The sequence below is a fragment of the Trachurus japonicus genome, chromosome 5 (genome assembly GCF_045865225.1).
Source record: "Trachurus japonicus isolate A0001 chromosome 5, Traja_1.0".
Taxonomy (NCBI): domain Eukaryota; kingdom Metazoa; phylum Chordata; class Actinopteri; order Carangiformes; family Carangidae; genus Trachurus; species Trachurus japonicus.
Window position 1 is genome coordinate 37,386,031 of NC_140911.1, and position 24,255 is coordinate 37,410,285.

A 24,255-nucleotide genomic window follows, 5' to 3' on the forward strand; every position below is an offset into this window, starting at 1 on the left:
TAACCATAAGAGCTTATGTTTTTTTTAAAACAGTGAAAAATTGATTATGTAATTTTAAAGTTGTAAATGTCATTAACTTCACATTGCACTGAAAGTAGCACTTAAAAAGATAGTTCAACACTTTGGCAAATTTGCCTATTGCCATAATCCCTATAGTCATAGCAGTAGGACCATTACTTTCAATTATCGGTGCATGTTGTTTTGAGATCTGCGGGGCGGAGACGCCAGCTGCTCAGTGAACACAATGGAGGTGAACAGTACATTGTCCCCTGTCCCTCAAAACTCAGCAAATATCCAAAACGCTCTCATGGAGAAGTTGTGACTAGGGCTGACCCAAAAAAATCGAAGCTTCGTTCGTTGCCATGGAAAATCGTCGCTGCCACAAACCCCCCCAGCACCCCCAACCCCCCCCTCCCCCCGATCGCGCACCGCCCCCCGATAGAGTCAGCCCTAGTTGTGACCTACACATTCACCACGCTATGAAATAATCATGTATAGTATAATTAATTATTATGACACATTATGCAAATATGTGTGCTTTTGAAATCACTCCGCCCAGCAGTGTGGAATGTAGTTCTGGCTATGCATTTGCCCCAAAAACAACTGCGTTGTGGAGTTGTTGGATTGTGTATTTGATGAGTTTGATGAGGGACAGCGGACCTGTACCATTCACCTCCATTGTGTTCGCTGAGTAGCTCACGTCTCTGCCCCGCTGATCTCAAAACAACATGCACCGACAATTAAAGGTAATGAACCTACTGCTATGACTATAGGAATTATGGCAATAAGCGAATCTGCCAAAATGTTGAACTATCCTTTTAAGCATCAATCTTAAAGGCACAATGGAAATCCACCTAAATTGGAGACTAACATTTTTTGGAGGAGACCCTTGTATTGTTCATTGAATTTCTCATTGAGTGAACAGTTTGAATACAGGACTTACTGCTGCCCTCTTGAGCCAGGCCTGCTCCAGGTCGCAGCAGCAGCACCACTTTGTTTCCTCCAGCCTGGATCAGTTCAATAGCCCGTGTGTGGGAAATGCCACGTGCAGGCTCCCCGTTAATCTCCACTATCTCATCTCCAACCTGGGAGTAATGGAGTAATGCAGAAAGTGCAGCTATTAAACAGAATCACGCCAACGCTTTGCATGCCCTGCTGAACATGCACATGCAGTCAAAGATACAGGGGTTGCATGCTTACACTTAAAGAATATCCCCCCCCCCCCCAATGCACATAGACACACACGCATACACATTCACAGAGACACAGACATATATCCTTGGAAGACCCTGGAGGTAGCCTCTATTATTGGAGATGACAACATAACTCAGGATAAAGCGTGTAAACATGTCAGTCTGTTAGGCTCTAATCAGTGTTGACACTCCTTACCACCCTTGAATAGGCAAAGTCATGCCCAAAGATCACAGTCTGGCAAGCTTAAGATTGATTCCCTCCAGGAGTCTCTATTCTGTTCCTCACTGCATCGTCTCCCCTCTCTCATCCTAATAATAACAGTTTGATCATCTCATCCCCGTGGGGAGATTCTAATTCTGCTGATCCCCCTCCACAGAAAAGACGGAGTACAGGTCATCACAATATAGATTCTGTCACACACACTCAGTTACAGTGTGACCGTCCTAGAAATGTGCAGTATCCCACTCAAGGACACTTAATAGAGAGAGGGACACTTGCTAACAGTACATGAACCTGGATGGATGGACACACACACACACACACACACACACGCAAACACACGCAAACACAGAAGGACTGTGTTTTTTTTTGTATAGAGTACAGTCTACCTGTGTCACAGTAGCCTGGTCACATACAAAACAACACAAATTAAAAACTTCTCAAAGAAAATACAATCAAAATCTCTAAAATTAAGAAACAAATAAGGAAAAAAAGAAACTAGAAATATAAACAATAACTTGCTATTCATGTTTTCCCTCTGCTGTGCAGACTTAAATGACTTTACTGAATAAAAACAACAACCACATAATAGCTGAAAGCATCAAGCATTGTAACCTCAACACTGAAACTGGCAGTTGCAGAAACCCAATTGATTAGTTTAATCTCTGGTGCAATCAGCACACAGCAACAGAAATCATGTTTCTCTGATTTACCTCTCCTCTCCCTAAACTACTAAATGTGCAAAATTATATTTCAGCTATGTCACGATTTGCATAATAGCAGACCAAACTGTTCTAACAAGGTTGAGCGAAACCAAATGAGTATCCCAAGAATGCTCTGACTTTTATTTAATCAGGCAACATCAAGCATGAAGTTATTTTCCAGATGTTTCTTTCTAGCTGCAGCTCCTGATGGTGGTGACATCTGTTTGTCTGTTTATCCATCTGTCCAAAACTGTCCAAACAGAGACAGCTCTACAACACCAACCCCTGACCTCTCTGGAAGACAAACCAAATGACCAACATTTCTGCTGAGGGAATTTCTACTAGTTTTCATTTTGCTTTTCACTCAAGATATGCCATAATAATGAATTATTCAACATTGTAATTCTCTGAGAACACTCATTATCCTTTTAATGACCCTGTGACCTTTCTTTGTCGTAGCAGCCTGAGGGCAAACTTTACATTTTTAGATCTCAGATTTCCATCCAACACTGAAGACAGTGGGATATAAATACTGCAGTCTCTACTAGTAATGTTATGTTGTAGACATTTTCACCTCGTCGTATGGCCACAGGTGCAACCCCAGCTTTTGATATATATATTATAAAAAACAGACTGCATGTATGTAAACAGGCTGATGATTTAAGGGGATATTTGTAGTTTTCATGTAAGAAAGGTTGGCATGCTAATTTCAGTAGGAGCAAACAAAAATTGCTCACAGCACTGGAGGAGTAAGGGTATAAAGTTTGATGCTGGAGTTTCCTCCAGACTCTTATAAACCAGCTATTGCTAACGTATGCTAACGTGAGGTATGTAGCAGAAGCAAACGTTACTAATAGCTCCTTTAAAGAATGTCTCTTTTTTTCTCTTTTTTTCTGCACTGAATCATGTCCAGTTCAGGAGGAGAAGCTTTTTCAAATTTCAACCCTAAATCTAATTATACATGGAGCACTCACGTGGATCCTTCCATCCAGCTGAGCAGGCCCATCCTCTGCCAGTCTGAGGATGTACAGGCCCATGTTGTACTCTGTTCCCCCTCGCAGACTGAAGCCAAAACCCCTGGGACCCCTCTCTAACTCCACCGTCAGACAACCCTACACAGAGCAAGCATGACAAAAAAAAAAAAGAAAAAGAAAAAAAAAACACCCTAGTTACTAATGCACATGCAGATACATAAAGTCAGGCAGCAACATTTCCTCACACATGTTCACACATACCAGAAAACATAATAACATAAATATATTCTTTAAGTAGGGTTTATTAAATATATATATATTAAAAAAAACAGTTTTTCATTAAACAGCTTTTCTGTTTAATGACTGCTTCTGTTTGAGTCATCAGTGATGTCTCATCAGATGGTGTCTTAATGATCCATGCTCTTTTCAGTCTTTATCTACAATGTACTGATCCTTAAATTGCATCATTCAAAATTATGATTAAAGCAGTTTGCATGAATTCAATTCAGTGCACCTGTACATAATATTGAAGAAACACACTGTCATAAAGATTGCAGCATACACCTGTTACATAGAAACCTTTGCCTTCAGATGGTGGCTGTGACAACATATAGAGGAGAGAACAAGAGGATCACTCTCACCTGGTTGGTTCCTGTCACACACAGCGTTCCCTGCTCACTAAGTGGAAGAGTTTTGTGGTCAGACCAGTTGACTCCCTCCCTTTTCTCCTCCAGGTCCAGGTTATAACTACAACAAACAACACGTGTAATTCTCTCAGTAACACATGCTGTAAACAGCAGGCTGCAGGCCACAAAAAAAAGCCATTATGCAAAATAGAAAATCTAATTTAATGCTGACTGTTAAATGGAGCAGAACTGCAGTTTTGTATATGGATATTTTAATTCTGGTCTTTTATACTGTACACATGATTATTCTTTATCATCACTTTAATGTTTATTAAATTTGTGTCCTTGTTTAGAACAATTTTCTCAAGCTGTTTGCTCTGGGGCCATCACTCCCTCTTTCACACTTTTCTTCATGTTGAATGAGTTTTTTTTTTTTTTTGTGGCTATAATTTCTACTGTCAAATAGCAACATCTCTACATTGATATCATCATAACTATGCCCCTCTAAGATTTATTTACAAGTTAATTGAGGTTCCATTCAATATTCAGTCTTCTTCAGTATAAACCCTCCTCAGGCCAAACATTGAGGAGCGAGTTGTAACTTGGAGAACCAGCAGTCAAGGAGTTGATCATACAAATTTGGACAGAAAAAAAAAACCGCAACAACAATTGTCAGTGTTGTAGAATGCAACATGCTTTGATAACTTGGACTATATTTTGTACTTTTAAGGTATAAAACAACAAAACAACACATTAATTAACTTCTACAGGATGCTGCACTGGACAGGTTAATATCATCAGTGAGTTATTTTAAAAATCTACTGGTATAGCCAATGTTTGGACAGTTTCAAAGGCTGTTTATTTTGGTGAATGACAGCTGTGCTCTTATGTTTTGTTGTGAGTAGATCCTTACCGTTCATCCTGAAGTGCTGACCTTTGTCCCACAGCTCTGTGCTGAAGAGCTGGACTCTGTTTGGCTGAACTTGCTCCAGATGGAGGACCCTTGTATTCTGAAATACATAGATGGATGTTTTAATCAGTATACAATTTAAACCTGGAATAAATTTACATGTTTAATACAATTTCTTAAGTGTAACAAGGTTCATGATTTATTAGTCGTGAATTATGAACTTTCAACGTGAAGAAAATTCAGCCAAATTATAAGAAGTTCTACTAGACTTATTACTAATGTAGAAGTAATTTCTTTTATTTTCATTTGTTCAGTCCTTTCAGAGGAACTGCCATTTGTCAAATATGGATTATTTCAATTTGAAACTTAATTCTATAAAATACTAAAATATTCATACCTTCTTATTAAAAGCATGGTGGATTGATTTGGTTACCTACCTACAAAACTAATTTCCGCCTCATAGACAATGGAGTTTAACAGCTGGATCACAAGAATTGATCAAGGCCCGCACCCAGCAGTGGCAAACACAAAAGCGGGAACACAGAGCTACTCACCATCCTCAGGAACAACAGTGAGGGTGACAACGTTGCCAGCATCCTTGATAAGCTGAACAATGTCATTGTGAGAGAGTTCGATGATGGAGCGCCCGTTAACCGCCGAGATACGATCTCCAACATGCAGAAGGCCACAGCGGTCGGTGGGACTGCCTTCAATGATTCGGCCAATTTTATGTGGGATAACTAAAAATATATGAAAGTCACAAAATCACTTTTTACCTTCAGAATGTCGGCCGTGAGTTCTGAGGTGGATTAGGATATTAAGTGTAGTCAAATGTCATACTTTGTATCATTTTCGTCAGTGAGATCAAAAACACAGAATACTGATGTAAGATCTGAGAGACTTGACTCTCACCTCCGTGCGGGGGTTTGCTCTTGGATGTGAGGATGACGAAGCCAAAACCCTCTGTGTCCTTGCGGTGGAGTGTGATGTCAAAAGACTCGTGGTCCAGAGCGCTGGGCATCGGTAGGCGAGGTAGCTTGGGAGAGCCGTTCACTAGCACAGGAGCCATTTCCTGAATCTCTTCCTCTGTGGCATCTGATGTGAGGATGATACAGATGCTTTTGTGTTTGGTATAATTAATCTGTGCGTTGTGTGTCTGCATTCCCGAGGGCTTTTACAGTATAGTGAATTGTGTCTGATAACTATCATCTATTTTTACAAGTATTGTCTATTCTCAGTGCATAAATCAATGTACTGTATGAATAATTACATTGTGTACATGTAACAATCAAACTGCTGCTGTTGAAAAATGTTGAATTCATCTACGTCAGCAGATTATTCTCTTAACAACCCTGTGAGACGTTGGGTGTTTGGAAAACACTCTAAGGTAGAGTACATGACCAAGAAACATAGCGTGGTTCTCCTTGCAGCTTACCTCTGTAGATGACCTTTCTGCGCACGGTTAACATGACTTGACCGTTACGGGCGGCGTTGGTCATCAGATCCAACACTTGCTTGTGCGAACGGCCTTTAACCATCACGCCATCGATGCCGATGAGCTCATCCCCAGCTCTCAGATGACCATCCTTCTCTGCAGCTCCGTTGGGCACAATGGCCCCGATGTAGACCTGGGGAAAGACATTCTGATACAGGGTTAGTATAATGGAGCACTGGCTCTGGCCATTAGAAAAAAAGAAACCATAATAATTATTAAGGCATATACATTTTTATGAGCTGGCAAAGTCATTTTAGCATTTTATATCAATCATATATTTCTTCATTTTATAGCCTCTTCATAATAAAGGTTTAAATGCTCGAAATACACATACAGGTGTGTTACACATATACTTACTGGCTGTTGTGGACCTTCTCCTCCAAGGACACGGAAGCCGAAGCCTGTTTCAATGTCTCTCTTCAGAAAGACATCAATGTCTTTGGTGTGAGGCTCTGTGGATGAGTAATACTATCACTACTTGTGGATGAGATCAAGTTGAACAGGACTTGAGGTTAAAAAACACCTCTTGAGAGCAATTGGTGTTGGTTCACACTTACGTCTGCTCTCCAGCAGTGCTTTGGACTTCAGGTACATCTCTGTGGCGTCTCGTTTTGGGGAGTCGGCAGAGCGCAGGGTGCTCGTGTTGGAGTGGTAAGGCAAGGCCTGGGGCATTGAGTCAGTGATACCATCCAAAGTCTCCGTACTGGCCGTCATTTCCTGTCTCTGCAAAGAAGCACGAGTCAAAACATCACATAATAATTAAGAACATATGATCACAATTCTAATTTCATATTCTAACTAAACCATGTATCCTTAATCCCTAATGAGGAGGATCACATATTTAACAACAGTCTCTGCAGCTCATTACTGCAGACAAATTGCATCTAATAGTGATAGATTGCCAAAAACAATAAAGGTCAAGTCGCTGCCTTTCTTCCTCCTTTTTTTTTAAGCATAGACTGTTCTCACTGTTCTCCTATTGTGTTTGGGGCTAAAGCAATGGGATTTGAATGTAATATAAAATTCACAGGAAAAAAGTAAAGATTTCCCCATGGCAGTGACAGGCCTATTCAGGCAGAAAGGGCAACTTCTTTATCTAAAACTGTTGTATTAATAATACCACCATATCTAAAGAGGCTCATCCATGCTTCATTACCATTGCAATCCCCTGACAATAGCCCTAAGAATACGAACACTGAAAGGAAGTAATTAAGACCGTTTTTCAGAGCAAACAAAAGGAGGCGCCCAGAAACATAATCAATATTCAAATTTATTGCTATCATTTAATTTGATGCAAAAGAGGCTTACTGGTTAGGCCCAAGGACAAAAAGCTTTGAAATTAAATTGAAGGAAGAGCCCCCGAGGGGAAAACAATAGTGAGGAAATAGGAAAAGATATGTTTTTACTCACAGCCTTTAGACTCTTCACAGGGGACGTTTGACCTATGGAGAGACACAGATGGATAACAGAAATATGGTAAGAATGCAGATGTGATTCGGAAACAACAAACAGCCAATCAGGGAGCTGCCAGCCACCAGATGGCACTGCCTCTCTGGCTGAGAAAAGAGCAGCAACGGACATAAAAATAAACCTGGTGTTCAGCTCTAAACTCAAGAGGTGTACTCACTAAAGAATGCTCCATTAGGGAATATACATCCATGTGCGATTAAAGATACATAGAGAATATGAAGGTGGTACATTTGCTGGAGTGCTGGCTGCATGGTGCAAGCCTGAAGCAGGCAAGGAAGCGGTGAGAGCATTAGAGATTCATGCATAAAATTCAATGACCGATAATTCTCTCCCCTCTCTCTCCGTACTGTACACCCACACGTTCCATCTCCAGCGCTCAGATTGTTCCCTACAGATCATCTCATACAGACCCCCCCCCCCCCCTCCCAACTCCCCGCATTAACTGGATTAACAAACACTTCTCTGGAGCCTACAGCCCTATGGGGCTTGGTCTGATGAGGGGTTAAGTGGAGCCTGATGCGAAAGGGGAGACGCAGCAGCATTTTTCCGCTTTACTGCAAAAATTCCCAATCCAGCATGAGTGTCGTCATGGGCAATGAAATCAGACAAATGAAGATGCTGAACACCTGAAACACATCCAGATATACAGTACACCCATCCACATCCTCTCTCTCTAAGGCCCACTCTTCTTCCGCTCAGTGTGATGTCCACCGCTCTGACACAGGGATCTTCTTCAAAGCCAAAGGCTGTTGGCTAATGAGGGTTAAAACTGGCAACGGCTCCTCGTTTGGGAGGGCCCGAGTCCAGCTCTGCTTTGAGTGTGAGGCCATGCAGCACAGCGGTGGAATAGGACACGGTGATGATGGTGGCACAGCAGTGAGGGTGAATGGTGTGGGTGTTTTGGGAGAGGAGAGAGAGAGACACACACAGAGGAGAGTTGAGGCGCAGCTACAGGGAGGAGGCCCCTGGGGGCCCGTCCCTCTACAGCCATTTAGCCATGGCTCTTTAAGGGGCCATGGATATAGAGGCATGCAGAAATCCCCTGCGCTCTGGGATGATCAAAGCCAATCCGGAGTTCATCGACTTGCGTGCTGAATCCCCGGGGCGGCTGGAGATGGATGTAGGAGACATTTGAAGGGTGCCTACCCTCCTCTCTCTCTCTCTCTCTCTCTCTCCCTCCCTCCACATCCTCACACTTATGTAATTCCCACTCTCAGACTTGTAACAGACTGCATTATGCTTCAATGGGAGTCATCATAAACAGAGGAAGGTTGAGTAGAGGCACACGGGAGGAATGCTTGAGATGCTTGAGCTGAGCACGTGTCTGGTGGCAAGAGACATGACAGAGCGAGGCTGACCATCATTGACACTGGCCACAGAAGTGCAGGTGGGTTTTATTCAGCTAAAAACAGGAAGGCAGCATGTCTCTACTGTGGTGACCTTATAAGGAGCGCAGACACAGTGACATCACCCGGGCTTCTACAGAACCCCCCACCCCCATCCCATCCAGCCACAACACCACCTCACCTCCTGTCAGTATCAGCACTCTGACCTCACCTCCCATGGACACTGTTGAAGTTGCATTGACAGTGACAGCAAATTACGTCACACATAAGAAGCCATTAAAGCATGACAAAAATGAGTGGCAATGGAGACAGGAGGAGGAGACAGACATGTAGACAGAGAGAGAACATGGAGACAACATGGATATGGATGGATGGATGGATGGATGGATGGATGGATGGATGGATGGATGGATGGATGTGTAGGTACACAGCCATCCATACTGCCAGACAGACAGATAGAAATAGAGAAAGCAAGAAAGTCAGACAGACAGTGGATGACAGACAGACAAAAACTGAGATGTATCACGGTTTCAGTCTCTCACCTCCTCGCAGCACCAGCACATTGACCTCGCTGCCCACTGGTAAGTCTTTCAGGATGTCCACCACCTGAGCATGGCTCAGAGTTTGGACATTTTGCCTGTTGATCTCCTTAATGACGTCTCCTTTCTGCAGGCCGCGGCACCACTGGGCGTCCAGGATCATCTTCACCTTCTGGCCCAGCGGGCAGTCGGCAATGGCGAACCCGAATCCTCCCGGCCCCTTCACCAGCGGCACGCTCACCAGCTCCGGCTGCAGCATCCCCGAGGCGCCGTCCTCTCGCTCCCCCTGCCTCCCGTTGGGCAGCGCGGCGACCACGGGCCGCCCGCTGGCGTCCGTGGTGACGTAGTGGAGCTCCTGAGAGGAGCCGTGCAGAACGTCACCTTTCACCAGCAGCGGCTGTCCATTAATGAGGGGCACGGCCGTCACCACCTCGCCCCCATGCAGGGCCTGCTGGGGCGGAGCCACTGTTGGAGGAGGAGGCGGCGGGAGAGGGTCGTCGCTGTCTAGATCCACATCCGGGGGGAGTGGATAACCACGGCAAAGAACCATGTCCACATACTGGTTGATGGGAATGGACTGGAACATCTGCACCACCTCTGGATGAGTCTTACCCAGCACACACATCCCGTTAATCTCCACAATCACATCACCTAAGACAGAGAAAGAGCAGAAAGTTTAGTTTATATTTTATTAATTAAGATCCCCATTAGCTGCAGCAAAACCACAGCTATTCTTCCTGGGGTCCGACAGAATTACATATACAGAACATAATAAACACAAACACCAAAGAAACAAAAACATCAGTACATAAACAAAAACAAAAACAAAACTACACAAGAAAAACCAATAACCACGGTGAGGTTTTTAGCTTCCTCACTCCTTGATTTCATATCAGCACCTTTTACTACTAGTCATATATACTCTTTATATTATATTATAGATCCATATTTTCATATCCTATACTATCATATCATTATATATATATATATATATATATATATAGTATGTACATACCTTCATACCCATATACTCACAACATATACACACATTCCTACACGCACATACTACAACCATACGTTCTATTTATACACCTCTTGTATATCAAATCTTCATACTGCAATATCTTTCATGTGCACATCTGCATACCTTTACATATACACACATCACTATATCCATGCATAAACTGTGACATGCCCTCCCTTTGTATATTATATTATTAAAGCTAGTATCAGAGACATATCTATTAAATTATTATATCTCATATACCCATAAGTATACGATATACATAATTATACAATATGCGAAGACTTTTCCATACAACCATACGATAATTCTTACTTTGATAGGTACTGTTTTATCAATATTTTGAATTTGTAGTCAAGCACATCCTCACACTTATGTAATTCCCACTCTCAGACTTGTAACAGACTGCATTATGCTTCAATGGGAGTCATCATAAACAGAGGGAGGTTGAGTTTCATTTTGGCAGCTCTCTGTACCTGTTCCTTTTTGCTTCAGTCTACCATCCATCTCTACTTTATTCCTGTCTCTCCTTCACTTGCTCCATTGTTGAGCAGATCCGAATAGCACTCTTTGCAACTATGGGTGTAGATTTCTGTCACATCATTGTAACCATCATGTGCACACACACACACACACACACACACACACACACACACTACATACAATACAAAGAAACCTCATGACATCTCAACATCAACATGAACAAACAGCAACAACTTGGCTGGTAATGAGACACACTGCGTCTGTGACTGATACTCATGGGAGATGTTGTCACTGAAGATTTGAAAAAATGTTGTCAGTTCACATCCGACTCCATAATAACAGTCAAACAATTTGAGACTCTTCCCCTGTTTTTTCTTCCTGTTGCTAAACTACTGTCCATTCATATATTCAAGAAGTGTAAGACAGTCAGCGTGCAGCATCGTATAGCTCATTGGGTTGAGCAGGCGCCACGCTGCTGCCAGACCCAGTTCAAATCCCCCATCGGCCCTTTGCTGCATGTCATTCACTTCCTCTGTCTCCCCATTTCCTGTCTCTGACTATCCTATCAATTAAAAGGCCCAAATATACTTAAAAAAAAAAGAAATACTGAGTTAGTTAGTTGGTTTGGATGTACAGTAATGCTAAACACCAAATTTGAGTGCACTACTTAAAGCTATATAATTCGCTAGTTGTGTTCAATCCATTCAGTCCAAACCACTGCAGCACATGCGCCTGTCAAAAAGTGTTATGAAATGAAAAATATATTCTTCCAGCTTAAATTTTATATCTCAATGGTATTTGTGATTATTTAATTCATGTAAAAAATATTATCGAAGCAAATTTACATCAAAATCAATGTATTTTCTCTCCTTGTAACACGATTTCAAACATTTGATGACACTTCTCGCACTCAGGGGCGTTTCCTCAATTTTCATCCAATTTCAAGTGTTTTTCAAAATCATGTGGAACTGAATGGCGCATTCGTCTTTGAATAATCAGTTGAAAACATGCACACACACGCACGCACACACAGCTGTTGGTTTATGTAGACAACCGCAAGGCAATGGAAAGATCAGAAACTAAACAACAAAGATGTAAGACAGTTTCACACCCACCCATCACACAGCCTAGTAAGAAAACGGTGCCCTTGACAGAGCTGAGGTTGTTGTTATTGCCTTATCCAGCTCAGGGGACAGCGTTGGGTTAAGTGAACAACACAGAGGTAGAACTAATACCTCCAGGTGCGTCAGAGATGGCTGCAAAAGAATTTTCTGTAATATTGCAGAAATTAGCAGATATAAACTCATGGATCTTCCTGCCAGCTAAATAGGATTTTAATGTTTATTGGAACAGGAGTATTCCCTTCTCTCTTGCCCTTTTCTATGGGGAATATGTGAGAGTGAGAGGAAAAATTTTACCCACCGGACGCCATCTTGTTGTCGTGGGCAGCCGGGCCATCGCTGAGCACATTTTTCACCTGCAGAAACTCATCCGTGCGGTCGCCTCCTATGATGGTAAATCCAAATCCCTGGGAGCTCTTCTTCAGTGCTGTGTGGTACATCTCCCCGTTCAGCTGGCTGGGGTCTGAGGTGAAGCCACTACCCTTACCTGTACACAAAGGGTACATGAAGGCAATTGTGTGTAAAAAAAGTTATGTAATGGGCGCCTTGAGAAGGAGGTGTTCTGTTCTCAAACAGAAGTGATATCTCCAAGCTGTGTGCAACATCAAATGCAGCAACACTGATGAATGAATTTGTATCCTTCTTGAAAGGCAGCAAAATCCATCCATCCATGTCTGCATTGAAAGTCAATTATATGCATTATGTGCAGGGTATCAAGACAGTAATTAGTATTTTCTAATTAACAGCCATGATGTTATATACCTAAAATAGATAAACCCAGTGACAGAGACCTTTTCGTACTGACACAGACAGACAGAAAAAATTATATTAAATGTTAGCTTTAGATCTAATATACTGACTTCCCCCCATTATAAAACTATAGAGCAGAACGGCTATAAAACACCCCTGGCAGGGTCCAATTTAGGAAGATGCCCTCTCTTGTCCCCTCCCCACTGCAGTCAGTGACTCCGAAAAAAGAGGTTTGTCAGTGTCGACTTTTTATAACTTGAGTAAGGAACAACTTAAGGTCAATGGCATCATCAATATGGACCAGCAGCTTGGCCGTGGCATACACTAGATAACCAACAGTCAGGGTCACACTGCATTAAACTGAGCAGCCTCCCTATCTGGCATTACTGTGATATCAGCACTTTAGATCACGGACACACCATTTTTCCCTTGCTGCCTGATGGTCCCTGGCCTGAACTGCCTTTTAGCTTTGACTCAAAAACTGTAAAAGTGAAGCCAGCCAGTGACAAATGGTGCGGCTACTGTTCTTCACACTGAGAGAATGTGATGCGGCTGTCAGTCTGTGGGATGCCAGAAATATCATCATATGTTGAGAAATGGTCTGACATTTTCTTTTCTTTTTAAATCCTACCAGTTTCTTGAATGGACCACAGCAGCAAAACAAATCCACTCAAAGGACAAATACGCAGTAAACAAACAAATTTCACATTTTATATTTTAAAGCAGAAGTAAGCGATCCAGTCATTTTGGTTAACTTCCTGTCAGCAGATGGAGTTAGCAGTCCCTGCCCTCATCCCTACGTCACCACATGCACACGCATCGTCCTCAGTCTATGCAACTGCCCCCTTGGCGTGCACACACAGAGAGGACCGCCCCTTTATGCCGTTCTCTCTCCTCATTGGATAAAGGTTGTAGGCTACAAGGAAAGTTTTCTCCTCGGCTTACAGCAGAGCAGAGTGACTGACAGACCCGTGTTTCAGACCAAACACTCTATATAAGTGCTGCTGTCGGAAGATATAACTATTTAAGACTTATATAACACCAACATTCCGCTTACTTCTGCTTTAATATTACGTACATTACTTTTACTATTACAAGAATGGGTAATTCAACATTAACTAGTTGTTTAATAGCATGTTTTATTACTCATTATAAAGCATTTCTTCATTAATTTCGTCTGCACAACCATTCTCTACAACTACAGTACTAGGTGTATAATAATAAACTGAATTTACTCTGACTTGTATGAATTTGTTCTCCATTCTAACATTGGGGTCTTGCTCATAATTCACCAAAGTTGCCTCCTCCTCACACTCCACATCCATAATAGCATATACAACTACCAGAGTTAACTCTATTCTTAAGTTCTTAGCCATGAAAAAGCTTTAAATAGGTCTATTTGAAAATCTCTGAAGGAGCTCTCTCTTATACCGCACTGGCTTTGCTCTTCAACCACTGAATGGGAATAGAACTTGTGTATCTCAATAGACATGCATCTCTTTTGCCCTCTCAATGGCAATATCCTGAGGCAAAGTCCAATTGCTTTGTGCTTATGTCCATCTCATTCTTGAGGACGCAATGTCTCCCATTGTAACATCTAGATGGAACTTCATATCTGAAGCAAACATTCGCAATGGACTTAATGATTAACTGACTGGACTGTGGTGGTCAAAGACCAAGGTTGAAGCAGTTTTGGTGTTAGGAGCTCAATATTTCAATAATGCATCAAGGGCATTTCACCAATTTGGTAAACATGTTCACTTGGACTCAAGGACAAATCCCCCAGTGTCCTTACAAAACATGATCTTAGCTTTATGAACCCATGATTCATTGATTCCAATCGTAATCAATGAACAGCAACTTCTTGACTTACTATCAATAAGCACTTCTGTGGAGGTTATTAGGGGGAAACTAGTGGCCTATTAGTAATGGACTACTGGTAGAGGCAGATGGATGCCCCTGAACCTGGTTCTGTTTCTTCCTATTCAAAGGGACTCTCATTCCCTCATCACAAAATGCTTGTTCTTTGTGGAAACTGTTTAGTTTATCTCTGTAATAAGAGAGTAAGATCTTGACCTTACCCTGTAAAGTGCTTTGTGATAATATGTTATGATTTCACTCTTTATGAATAAAATTCAATACAATTGCAGAAAAAAAGCCTTTACAAGTGCCCTATAATGACTAATTTAGATCCAATATTCTACCAGTCTGCATGCTGCTAATAAACAGCATTATTTCACTGTGACCTTGCTGGTTAAATGCAGTTAGGCTGTTAGAATAACCAACAATGAGATGATATTTCTCTTACTGTCATCAAATCTCAGTCATGATTCTAGCTGCCTGGGCCGGTCTCAGTATTTTCATTTGTTGACAAATATAAAAAAAACCATAGAATATCACTCAACTTTGAAGTAAGTCCAAAAGTCAACAACAGGTTAAATAAGACACACTAAAGCTACCATTTGGCAAAATGTTGAGATGTGTTGCTTAAAGGGATAATTCAATTCATTTTGGCAAATTGGCCCATTGCCATAATCGCTATAGTCATAGCAGTACAGTAGGTTCCTTACCTTTATTTGTGTGACGCTATGAGATAATAACAGGAACATTACGAGACGTAGTTGTTTTAAAGGTAAATTCATACAAAACCGCTGATGCGCGTTGCCTTCAGGGACAGTTTTTCAGCAAGAAGTCTCTGTATTTACCTCGAAAACAACTCTGTCTCGTTATTATCTCATAGCGTGGTGAATGTGCAGGTCACAACTTGTCTACCAGAGCGTTTTGGAGTTGTTGGATTGTGTTTTTGATGAGTTTGATGAGGGAAACCAAGAAATCCCATGAGCCTCCGTAGCGTAGCTTTGAGCTGCTCACGGCTCTGCTCTGCCGTTCTAAAAATAGCTTACACCGACAAATAAAGATAACGAACCTACTGCTATGACTATAGGGATTATGGCAATGGGCCAATTTTCCAAAAATGTTGAACTATCCCTTTAAACTGGATTCTAAAAGACCACACTAAAGTATGTGTATGCCACCTGCTGTGACTATGTGAATTTGAAAGTGCATCTTTTCTGCCAGTTCTACCTCTTTATCTCTGTCTGGTGCAAATGGTGAGTGGACAGCGGCTTCCAATCACAAAGAGCCTATTTCCATATCAAGATCACAACAGTAGTTTGGCAGGAAAACTAAAAACTGCATATTCCCCCTCTCATTTCCTCCAGTTTTAAAAAACACTCTGTAAGTTTTGGAGGCCTGTGTGAGGAATTTAAATGCAGCCACTCTCAGACTATCAAATGGTTCAGCAGCCACAAACGTCTACCGCAGACATAAACAGCTGTGAGTGAGTGTAACTTATCACAGCCAGCGTGGACTCCAGATGTCCACACTGTTGCATGGATCAAGCAAAGCTCATTTACATAATCACATTCAAATTGCTTGATAAACTCACATGGCATGTTTTTTTTTCTCCCCCCCACCCACCCCCAAAGTGTGCTGAAATAATCATTCTGACTGCCCGTTTGTGTGTTAAAGGAACCGACAGAGGTAATGGAGGAAGAGAGAGAAAGAAGCAGAATGGAGGAAGTGAGTGTGGCGTGTGCGAGCCTGCACTTGTGTGGGAGAGTCCAAGGAAGGTCTCCGTGCCAATGTTTGTGGGCAGACTTTGAAAGCCAGAGGCAGACAAAACCATCAGATCCACCGCATCAAAACAGCCATGGTTTTTGATTTCTCATGTGTGACTCAGTTGCGTCGTAAATCTCCAGTGACATTATTCAGCATAATTGGGAAGACATCTTCTTTACTAGATCAATGGAGCAACGGCAGCTGCTGTCTCCAGGAATGCACCTTGAACAGCAGAATTCAAAAGCAACTGGCGCTGTGAGGCCAACAGTTGACTAACAGGGGGAAATACCAAGCTACAATGCAGACAATCGAATTAGAAGAATGCAGGCAGTGAACACAAAAGCTGGTGTGTCAGATGGGTCGCAAACACCACAGTTTCTGCAGGTTTAGCTGCCGCAACACCTCAAATTACATATTGACCTGAAAGTTGTCGATAGCCAACCAATAGATAATACCCTGCAAAATAAAAATGACACTAGGAGAAGCTGATGTCAAGAAACGTTTCTGTGCAATTTAGCAAATACTTTTTTTTAACAAAAAGTATTGAATACAGTGGAGTGTGAAAGTCTCAGACCACTGTTCCTTTTAAATGAAGGGTAAAGTCTTATCATGCTGTTGGATCCCTCTGTATATTTATGTTTATGTCTCTTTTGTATTGTAATAGTACTGATTTCCATGAAATAACCCTCTCTGGGAATCTTCTATCTTGATTAACTGTTAAAGTCTGAAATGTTGCCTGAGGTGTAACTGCCGACTGATGATGCTTTGGTTTCATCATAGCAACTGTCTGACAGCTCAGCAGGTTGTGTAATCGGTAATCAGTTTCTCCAGTCCCCACACACCTGAGCAGAGAGCTGTCTGATTATGCCTGGCCTCTCTGACGTGCTGTTTCACCAGCTGTTGCCACATGCACCTCTAAAAGCCGCCCTCCTCCCCTGCATTCCCACTCTCTCTCCCAGAGTCCCTGCCAGGCCTCTGCCTGTCTATCTCGCTCCGCTGCAGCACTGTAATCTATTATACATCCATGGTAATGAAAACATACTTAATTCATAATGTTTATTGCGGGAGAAAAATGGCTTGTCAACCTAAAGAACAGACCATTACAGGGGAGCTGACAAGAATATGTATTACATGAGCGAACCAGGGAAGAAAAAACTGAGTTTGACAAGCCATTATTGTTTGAGGCTACTTGAAGGTTGACACGTTCAGCTGACCTTGCATGAAACGATGACGTTCCCACTGCTTTCTATTCCCAGAAAACATATTTATCAACAGCGCCCTGACTGAGGCGAGAGGGTCGGCTTCTACAGGCTAAGCCAACGTAATTGAAGTACAATTAGAGTTTAGACAATTAGCCGATGCTCCTGTCCACTGCTACTGTCCACTGTTCACTCCTGTGATTTATAGTGGGTACAGAAATAAAATAAATGCAGTGAAAATGTTACAGGACTCCAATGCTACTCCCATTGTTCTTGAATGTCATCGAGGTACTAGAGAGACCAGGACAATTAACACTGTAAGAGCACTAAAGGGGAAGAATTAGCTTATAATGAATGAGTAATACAAGCTGTTAGAACATGTTAAATGTGAAGTGTGTCATGATTTTAGATCATTTCACCCATATAGGTATACCTTGCTCTTTCCCAGACAGTGACGATGAATGACAGAAATGTGCTGGAAGTAATTATAGCCGAACATGTTTATGCATGTCTGATAAACCTGAGTCAGACAGGCTGAAATCTAACAATGTTATTCAAAGGTCACAGGTTACAGCAGCAGTGTGGTGGTCGCAGGTTTTCCATGTGTCTGTGATTAAATCTCTTTCTTGTACTGGGTGTTTTTCTCTCCTTTTAATCTAATGGCGCTTTTCCACTGGCGCGGCGCGGCGCACTTTTTTTGCTTTTCCATTAGCCCTAGTACCTGGTACCAGCCAGGTACTATTTTAGTACCTCCTCGGCCCTGGTTCCAAGCGAGCCGAAGCGATACTATAATGTGACGTCAGCCGTCTGCCTTCCACTGATTGGACAGAGCGTCGTCACTGGAAGAGAGCGAGCGCTACGTCTCACATGAGAATCAAACCCGGAAATTTCAAAAACATAGCGGCAACAGCACCCACTGATCTGTATCGAGACTGTTGTTATTCCTTCACCTGAGTTAAATGATGCTGTGTGTAAAATCACGCTGTGGTCTGTTAACGAGGTGCAGATGAGTGAGTTTGGAGCTGACGAGCGGATCGAAAAAAGAGAGACAGACAATGCGGCCCCGCGATCGCCTCCACGATCACCCCGTGCCGCCCCCGCCCCTGCTGAGGAGGAACTAGAAGAACTCAGCTGTAGTGGAAAAGCACCTTTACCGAGCCGTGCCGTGCTGTGCCGTGCCGTGCTGTGAAAGTGTAGTGGAAAAGCGCCATAAATGGAGAGGGAGTTGTTAAAGGGACATTCTGCAGTGTTGTTGTTACCTTGGGAAGGTGCTGCCGCGGCTTGTTGGATGGCAGCCGTCTCCTGGCTCAGCTTCTTCTTCGCCTCCAGGACTGGGTTCTCAAACTGGGTTTTCTGGTTGATGTGGCTAAAAAAAAGAAAAGACAGAAAAAACCTTTGTGGACATGCACATCGCACCGAGAAAGGGCATGTGCTGAGCAGAAAAAGTCAAAGAACGAAGAAAGCAAAAATACTGGCAGCACTGCAGGACTCGTAGTGTGGTACTTTATTACATGACTGTGACGTACGTTTGAATGTGCTCTTCATCAGACAAAAGACTAAAAGTAGACTGACTTAGTCAGTACCAGTACCACACTACGAGTCCTGCAGTGCTGCCAGTAGCCTATTTTCTTTAAAAAAAGAAGAGACTCAGATTAAGATTTAAGAGAAGAGACTTTCAAGTACAGACAGGCTGCATTTATACTATATATAAATATATATATATATATAATTTTAGTGCCTATATGCATTTGAAGAGTATATAATATAAGCTGTATGATAATATTCTTCAAATGCTTTGATTTTTAATGATTTTCCTTACATTTCAAAAAACATGTTTTCACATTATGCATTAATGAGAGAGGATTGATAGGCAAAAACGTTAAATGAAGTGTGTAATAACATGTGCAAAAGGTGAAGGGGTCTGAATAACCATTTTTCTGCAATTAATTATGCATGGACCTTTCCTATAATGCAGCTGTGATTTTCTAATAGAGGGACACGGTAGTGGCACCACTATATACATTAATAAACACAGCACACATGCAGTAAAGGCTGGCTGCCTCCTCTTTATGGGGGGAAGCTACTATGGCTTTTAGCCTTTTGATAGGAAATGAACCCCCCCTACTGCCAGCAACATCCTGTTCCTCTACAACAAGGTAAACAGCCTGTTGTCCCCTGGCATACAAACCACAGTGGTTGTTTCACAGTGAGCTCATTTCAAGCTAAAACACTGGCAGCAATAGGCTCCATCTTTGTGCCATTGACTCTCCTTGTCTCCTTGTCTAAACAGTGAGTTCCTCTCTCATGTCACTTCTACCTAGGAGGGATCCTTCTGCAGTCTGAGCAATGAAACAACGCAAGCGTTCCCGTTCTCTTTTCATCACAACAGATTGCTACCTCTCCTTCCTGCCCCCACTCTCCTCGCTCCACGCATCCTATAGTTGAAAATCTCCCCCACTTCTCGCCACCGCTGTAACAATGGCTGTGTTTCACTGGCTCCCCGCTGCAGTGCTGAGCACAAAAACCCAATTTGCACACCGACAAACACGCAAACAATATGCAGGGACGTATACCCAGACTGGCATTCCGTACACACACTTAGTTACACAAACACAGGCAGAACACAGTCAGAGCACAATCAGCGTTGCGTTCACATGCAGGTCACTGTGATGTTACCCACAGAGTCTCATTTTACCACCCACTGATAAACAATGGGAAAATCCTGATCAGAATCTTGAAGTGTTCTCAGGTAAACGCTTCCTGTCTGCATGTTGCATCAGAGCGTCCTCACCTGAGACAAGATGAGCTGTGTGCTAGATCCATCTCTTTATTTTTAGACAGTATTGATTCATGCTGGTCCACTGCTAATGTGCACTAAGTGTAACATGCACTCGTACTATGATACCTCTGCTCACGCGTTTGTGTACTACTGTATGTGTGCCTATTATTTACACTGTTTATGATTATGGCAGCTGGTCTCCTTGGAAAATTGACATAGATCAATAAATACATAGCACTTACTCAACATAGTATGTGCCATACTGCGGATCGTCAATTTCCTCCCAGCCGTAAGGCAACTCTGCAAAAGAAAATAGCGTCACACTGTGTTGTAGCAGAATGCAAAACAGGGTGCACACACAAAGATAACAGAAGAAGAAAAAGCAGGCACAGTATTTAGCAGACCATCATCTGGGAGTTGTAACCCATTCAACATGGTGGTGAAATACAGCAGAAGCTACCCGTGTATTTTTCCCCCTGACTGGGACATTTAGCATAAGAAAGTAGCCATGAAAATAGCCTACAATAATTTAGTGAACATTTCTGTGGTTACAACAAGCAGGCCGGATGGAACGGCTGATGTACATCATGCCCTGATGAACATATCAGGCAGAGGGAGTAAAAAAAAGAAAAAAGAGAAAAGAGCTCTTCACGCAAGAGAGAGCTTTGGAGTTGCTTTTCAGAAGCAACACACCAACTTGCTTTCCGTCCGCCTGTAAAAATCCATTAAAACCAAGCTGGAAGGGTCCCACTCTTCTAGCTGTGGCCACTCACTGTCTCTGCCTGCACTTAAGCCCACATTAGCATCCTGGGGATACAAAGGCACGTCTGCATTTCTTTAAAGTAGACTTCAGCTCTAGATTTCAGAAAAATGTAGCTGCTTGACTGTGATGCTCAGGGTTAATCTTGGGTGACATGTCATTTGGATGAGAAGTTGCACTGTCATATTTTACCTGGCTTGTTATTTGATTAACTGTGTGAGAATGTGTGAAGTGACGGACCATGTGATGGACAGCAAATACAACAGAGGTCTGCCCTTGTGTGAATATTGTACATGTGCAGCAGTTAACTTGAGTTTGCCTGAGTAGAGCGGCTGGGCAGTGCAGCTTACATACCTCCATCCTCACACTTCTCTGGGGGCTTTGCTTTCTTTGCCAAGCGGGGGTCCAGCCACGTAGTCGTCTTGGTATTGTGACTGCAGAACAGAAAGAGCAGCCAGGAAACATCAACAATAAAAATCTGCGCCAGCATGTGCCAGCAGAGAAACCGCTACTCGACCACGAGTAGCCAACATAAGGATGTGCCATAACAGAAAAAAACAGTAACTGTATTCTCTTGTGTAATATGCCCTCGTGCACAAGGACTACTGGATTCATCAGAAAACATCTGATCCATCGGTTTATGTTCAGCTGTCACATTCCCGTGTTTATGGTTAGGTGGCCTTTTCAGAGGGGAGGGAAAAAAACCCTCTGAATGTGCAACACGACAAACTCGTTTATCCTCAACTGCATTAAACAACTGGGGTGTGTAATCAGGAGGAAAATCACAATGGTCTTCTGATATCTTCAGAGACAAGTGGCTTAGAGCCAAACATGAATAAAACACACTGGCCTGCACGGACGCGTGCTTGTATGTCCTCCCACACACATATAGTATAGTATATCCCTCTGAGGGTTTGTTTACTCCATTGTTCTAAAATCAAAGCCTCGATTGGATGACAGAGCTTAATAATATGTCTTTATGGAAACCTGGGATTTTAAAGCTGCAGTATTTGGTAAAGAAAAAAAAGTGAAACAACTGTGGCAGTCAATGGGAATAAATTGGAGTATTTACACCTCCCTGGAGCTTTGAGCTCCATCAAAGTGTGGCCTCGAAATATTTAAACTCTTGTCAGTCACGTCTGTTATCATGGAAGGATGTGAATGTGTACACTGTACCCAGTTCATTCTTTCTATCCCTTTTATGTGAACGTGATGCTGTCGAGACGTTGACTTGTAGATCACAAACCCATCATTGTGCACATGGCAGGATCAAACCTAACCCCACTGCTGGGCCGATTAGACACTGATTTGATGCTGACAGACACATTTATCTGTGTTTCATTATGCATGGATGCCAGTAAATACAAATACTCTATGACATCAGATACACAAATCTCACTTTCATTTTTAATATCACATCTTGCAGCCTACCCCGCTGCAGTTGTAAGACGACATCATTAACATAAGTAACAAGACTCAAGTCGTCAGTTGCCCTCAATTTCAACACTTATCATTCAGAGCGTGGATTGTTCTCCACCTGATGAGGCTGAAGTCACAGCTAAAGTCTGCAGTTTCCTCCTGCTGCTCCTGCTCCAGCCTCTGCTGTACTACTTTGCTTATCGTCCCATGAAAAGCCTCTGCCTCAGACTGACACAGAGATATAAAACAACTTTACTCAAACAGGGGTGATTTGAATTTGTTGGGGATTATTTTCAGATCCAGATGAATACATGTGTGTTGCACTAATGAGTGTTTAGAGCAGCTAAACCGAGTTTATGTGGGACTGACGTGTTCATGGTAATGAAGGAACGTTTCGCCCAGCATAATGTTGTGGCTCAGTGATAGTTCTTGGCTACACAGACAATTGCTTTGTGTTTTCTAAACAATATTCTACAATTCTAATGTGTATTTGTGTAACAAACAATATGAAATACTGTTAGACGAAGCGCCAGCAGCTCTTTTTTAATTATTGTGCCTGTCTATCTCTGTGAACAAGGCGCCTCAAATAATTAGGCTACCTACAGTTAATACTAAATAGACTGTACATGCCATCATATGGGGTATTAGAATAAAATTAAATTTTCCACTTTAGAGATGTACAGAAATGTGGTAAATTTCTTTGGGACTGACAGCATATGAAAGCTGAACGTGTCAAATATAATTTCAAATTCACTGAAATGTTTGCACTGAAATGCCAAAATGTACTCAGCACTGCAAGCAATGATGGATTTATTTATTTATTTTGATAACCATGTTAATACAATCAGATCTTAACTACTGGCTATCGTGTGTTCCCAGAACATAAAGGTGTCCTCTGTTGAACAACAGGTGAAACACCGAAATGGACTCAGTTTATAGAACTATAAATAATCATCCATCTTTATCCCGAAGAGGATGAAACATACAGACATGTGACATTTTCACATGATAAATAATTCAAAATTACAGTCGATGTTCATGACCCCGTGGGCTGCATCTGTCACTTACTCTATGAAGTAGACCATGCCAGTCTCAGTGTAAGCCATCTCCCAATTAAGGGGCAGGGGCTCCAGGCTGTCGTCGCGAGGAAGGGAGCTCCACGTGCGGAAGTCCATGGAGCTGCTGGACTGGTTATAGCTGGGCACAGCTTTCCTCCAGTCCACCCTCTCTTTGTGCTCTGGAAAGAGGAGCGAAAGCCAGGGTTGAAAGTGGAACAACAGGGAGAAAACAGAGCAGACAGAGCGTTAACGTTAGCCCCTAGCAACACCTCTGCCCTTCTGGTTTCCTGCCTGCTGCAGGGACAGGAGGGAGGCCTGATATCACTCATAGGATTTGCATGTGAGTGATGGTGTGCATGTCTTTGCCAAAGGGCTGTTTTGCATTTCGCGTATGCGCACAGTGTTAATGCTTAGGCCTATGTGTGCACATCCCTGTGGGCTGCGATGATAGACGCAGGGATTCTAGAAAGGGCCATTTGAACCTTGAGGCAGTTTCTTTATGATAATATTTTCCTGCTGCTCTTCACATACATTTTACAGCATCTGTGGACACTCCCCTTTAAT

The 24,255-nt window shown here is 42.5% G+C and overlaps 1 protein-coding gene across 4 annotated transcripts in view; it reads right to left on the minus strand.

Annotated features, from left to right (window-relative positions):
- magi3b (membrane associated guanylate kinase, WW and PDZ domain containing 3b) overlaps positions 1 to 24,255 on the minus strand; it is a 142,460-nt gene that overhangs the window by 2,910 nt on the left and 115,295 nt on the right. Inside the window, exons 5-21 of one of the 4 annotated variants that reach the window (XM_085777801.1) lie at positions 23,702 to 23,870; positions 21,569 to 21,648; positions 20,697 to 20,754; positions 18,935 to 19,041; positions 12,407 to 12,592; positions 9,481 to 10,128; positions 9,120 to 9,161; positions 7,533 to 7,564; positions 6,680 to 6,845; positions 6,480 to 6,574; positions 6,063 to 6,270; positions 5,540 to 5,722; positions 5,182 to 5,367; positions 4,631 to 4,727; positions 3,733 to 3,838; positions 3,092 to 3,229; positions 944 to 1,085 (exon numbers count right to left, since the gene is read on the minus strand). In XM_085777801.1, the coding sequence (XP_085633927.1) occupies positions 944 to 1,085; positions 3,092 to 3,229; positions 3,733 to 3,838; positions 4,631 to 4,727; positions 5,182 to 5,367; positions 5,540 to 5,722; positions 6,063 to 6,270; positions 6,480 to 6,574; positions 6,680 to 6,845; positions 7,533 to 7,564; positions 9,120 to 9,161; positions 9,481 to 10,128; positions 12,407 to 12,592; positions 18,935 to 19,041; positions 20,697 to 20,754; positions 21,569 to 21,648; positions 23,702 to 23,870 (2,643 nt within the window). The remainder of the gene's footprint in view (positions 1 to 943; positions 1,086 to 3,091; positions 3,230 to 3,732; positions 3,839 to 4,630; positions 4,728 to 5,181; positions 5,368 to 5,539; positions 5,723 to 6,062; positions 6,271 to 6,479; positions 6,575 to 6,679; positions 6,846 to 7,532; positions 7,565 to 9,119; positions 9,162 to 9,480; positions 10,129 to 12,406; positions 12,593 to 18,934; positions 19,042 to 20,696; positions 20,755 to 21,568; positions 21,649 to 23,701; positions 23,871 to 24,255) is intronic. The other 3 variants (XM_085777803.1, XM_085777802.1, XM_085777804.1) reach the window with 3 other exon arrangements.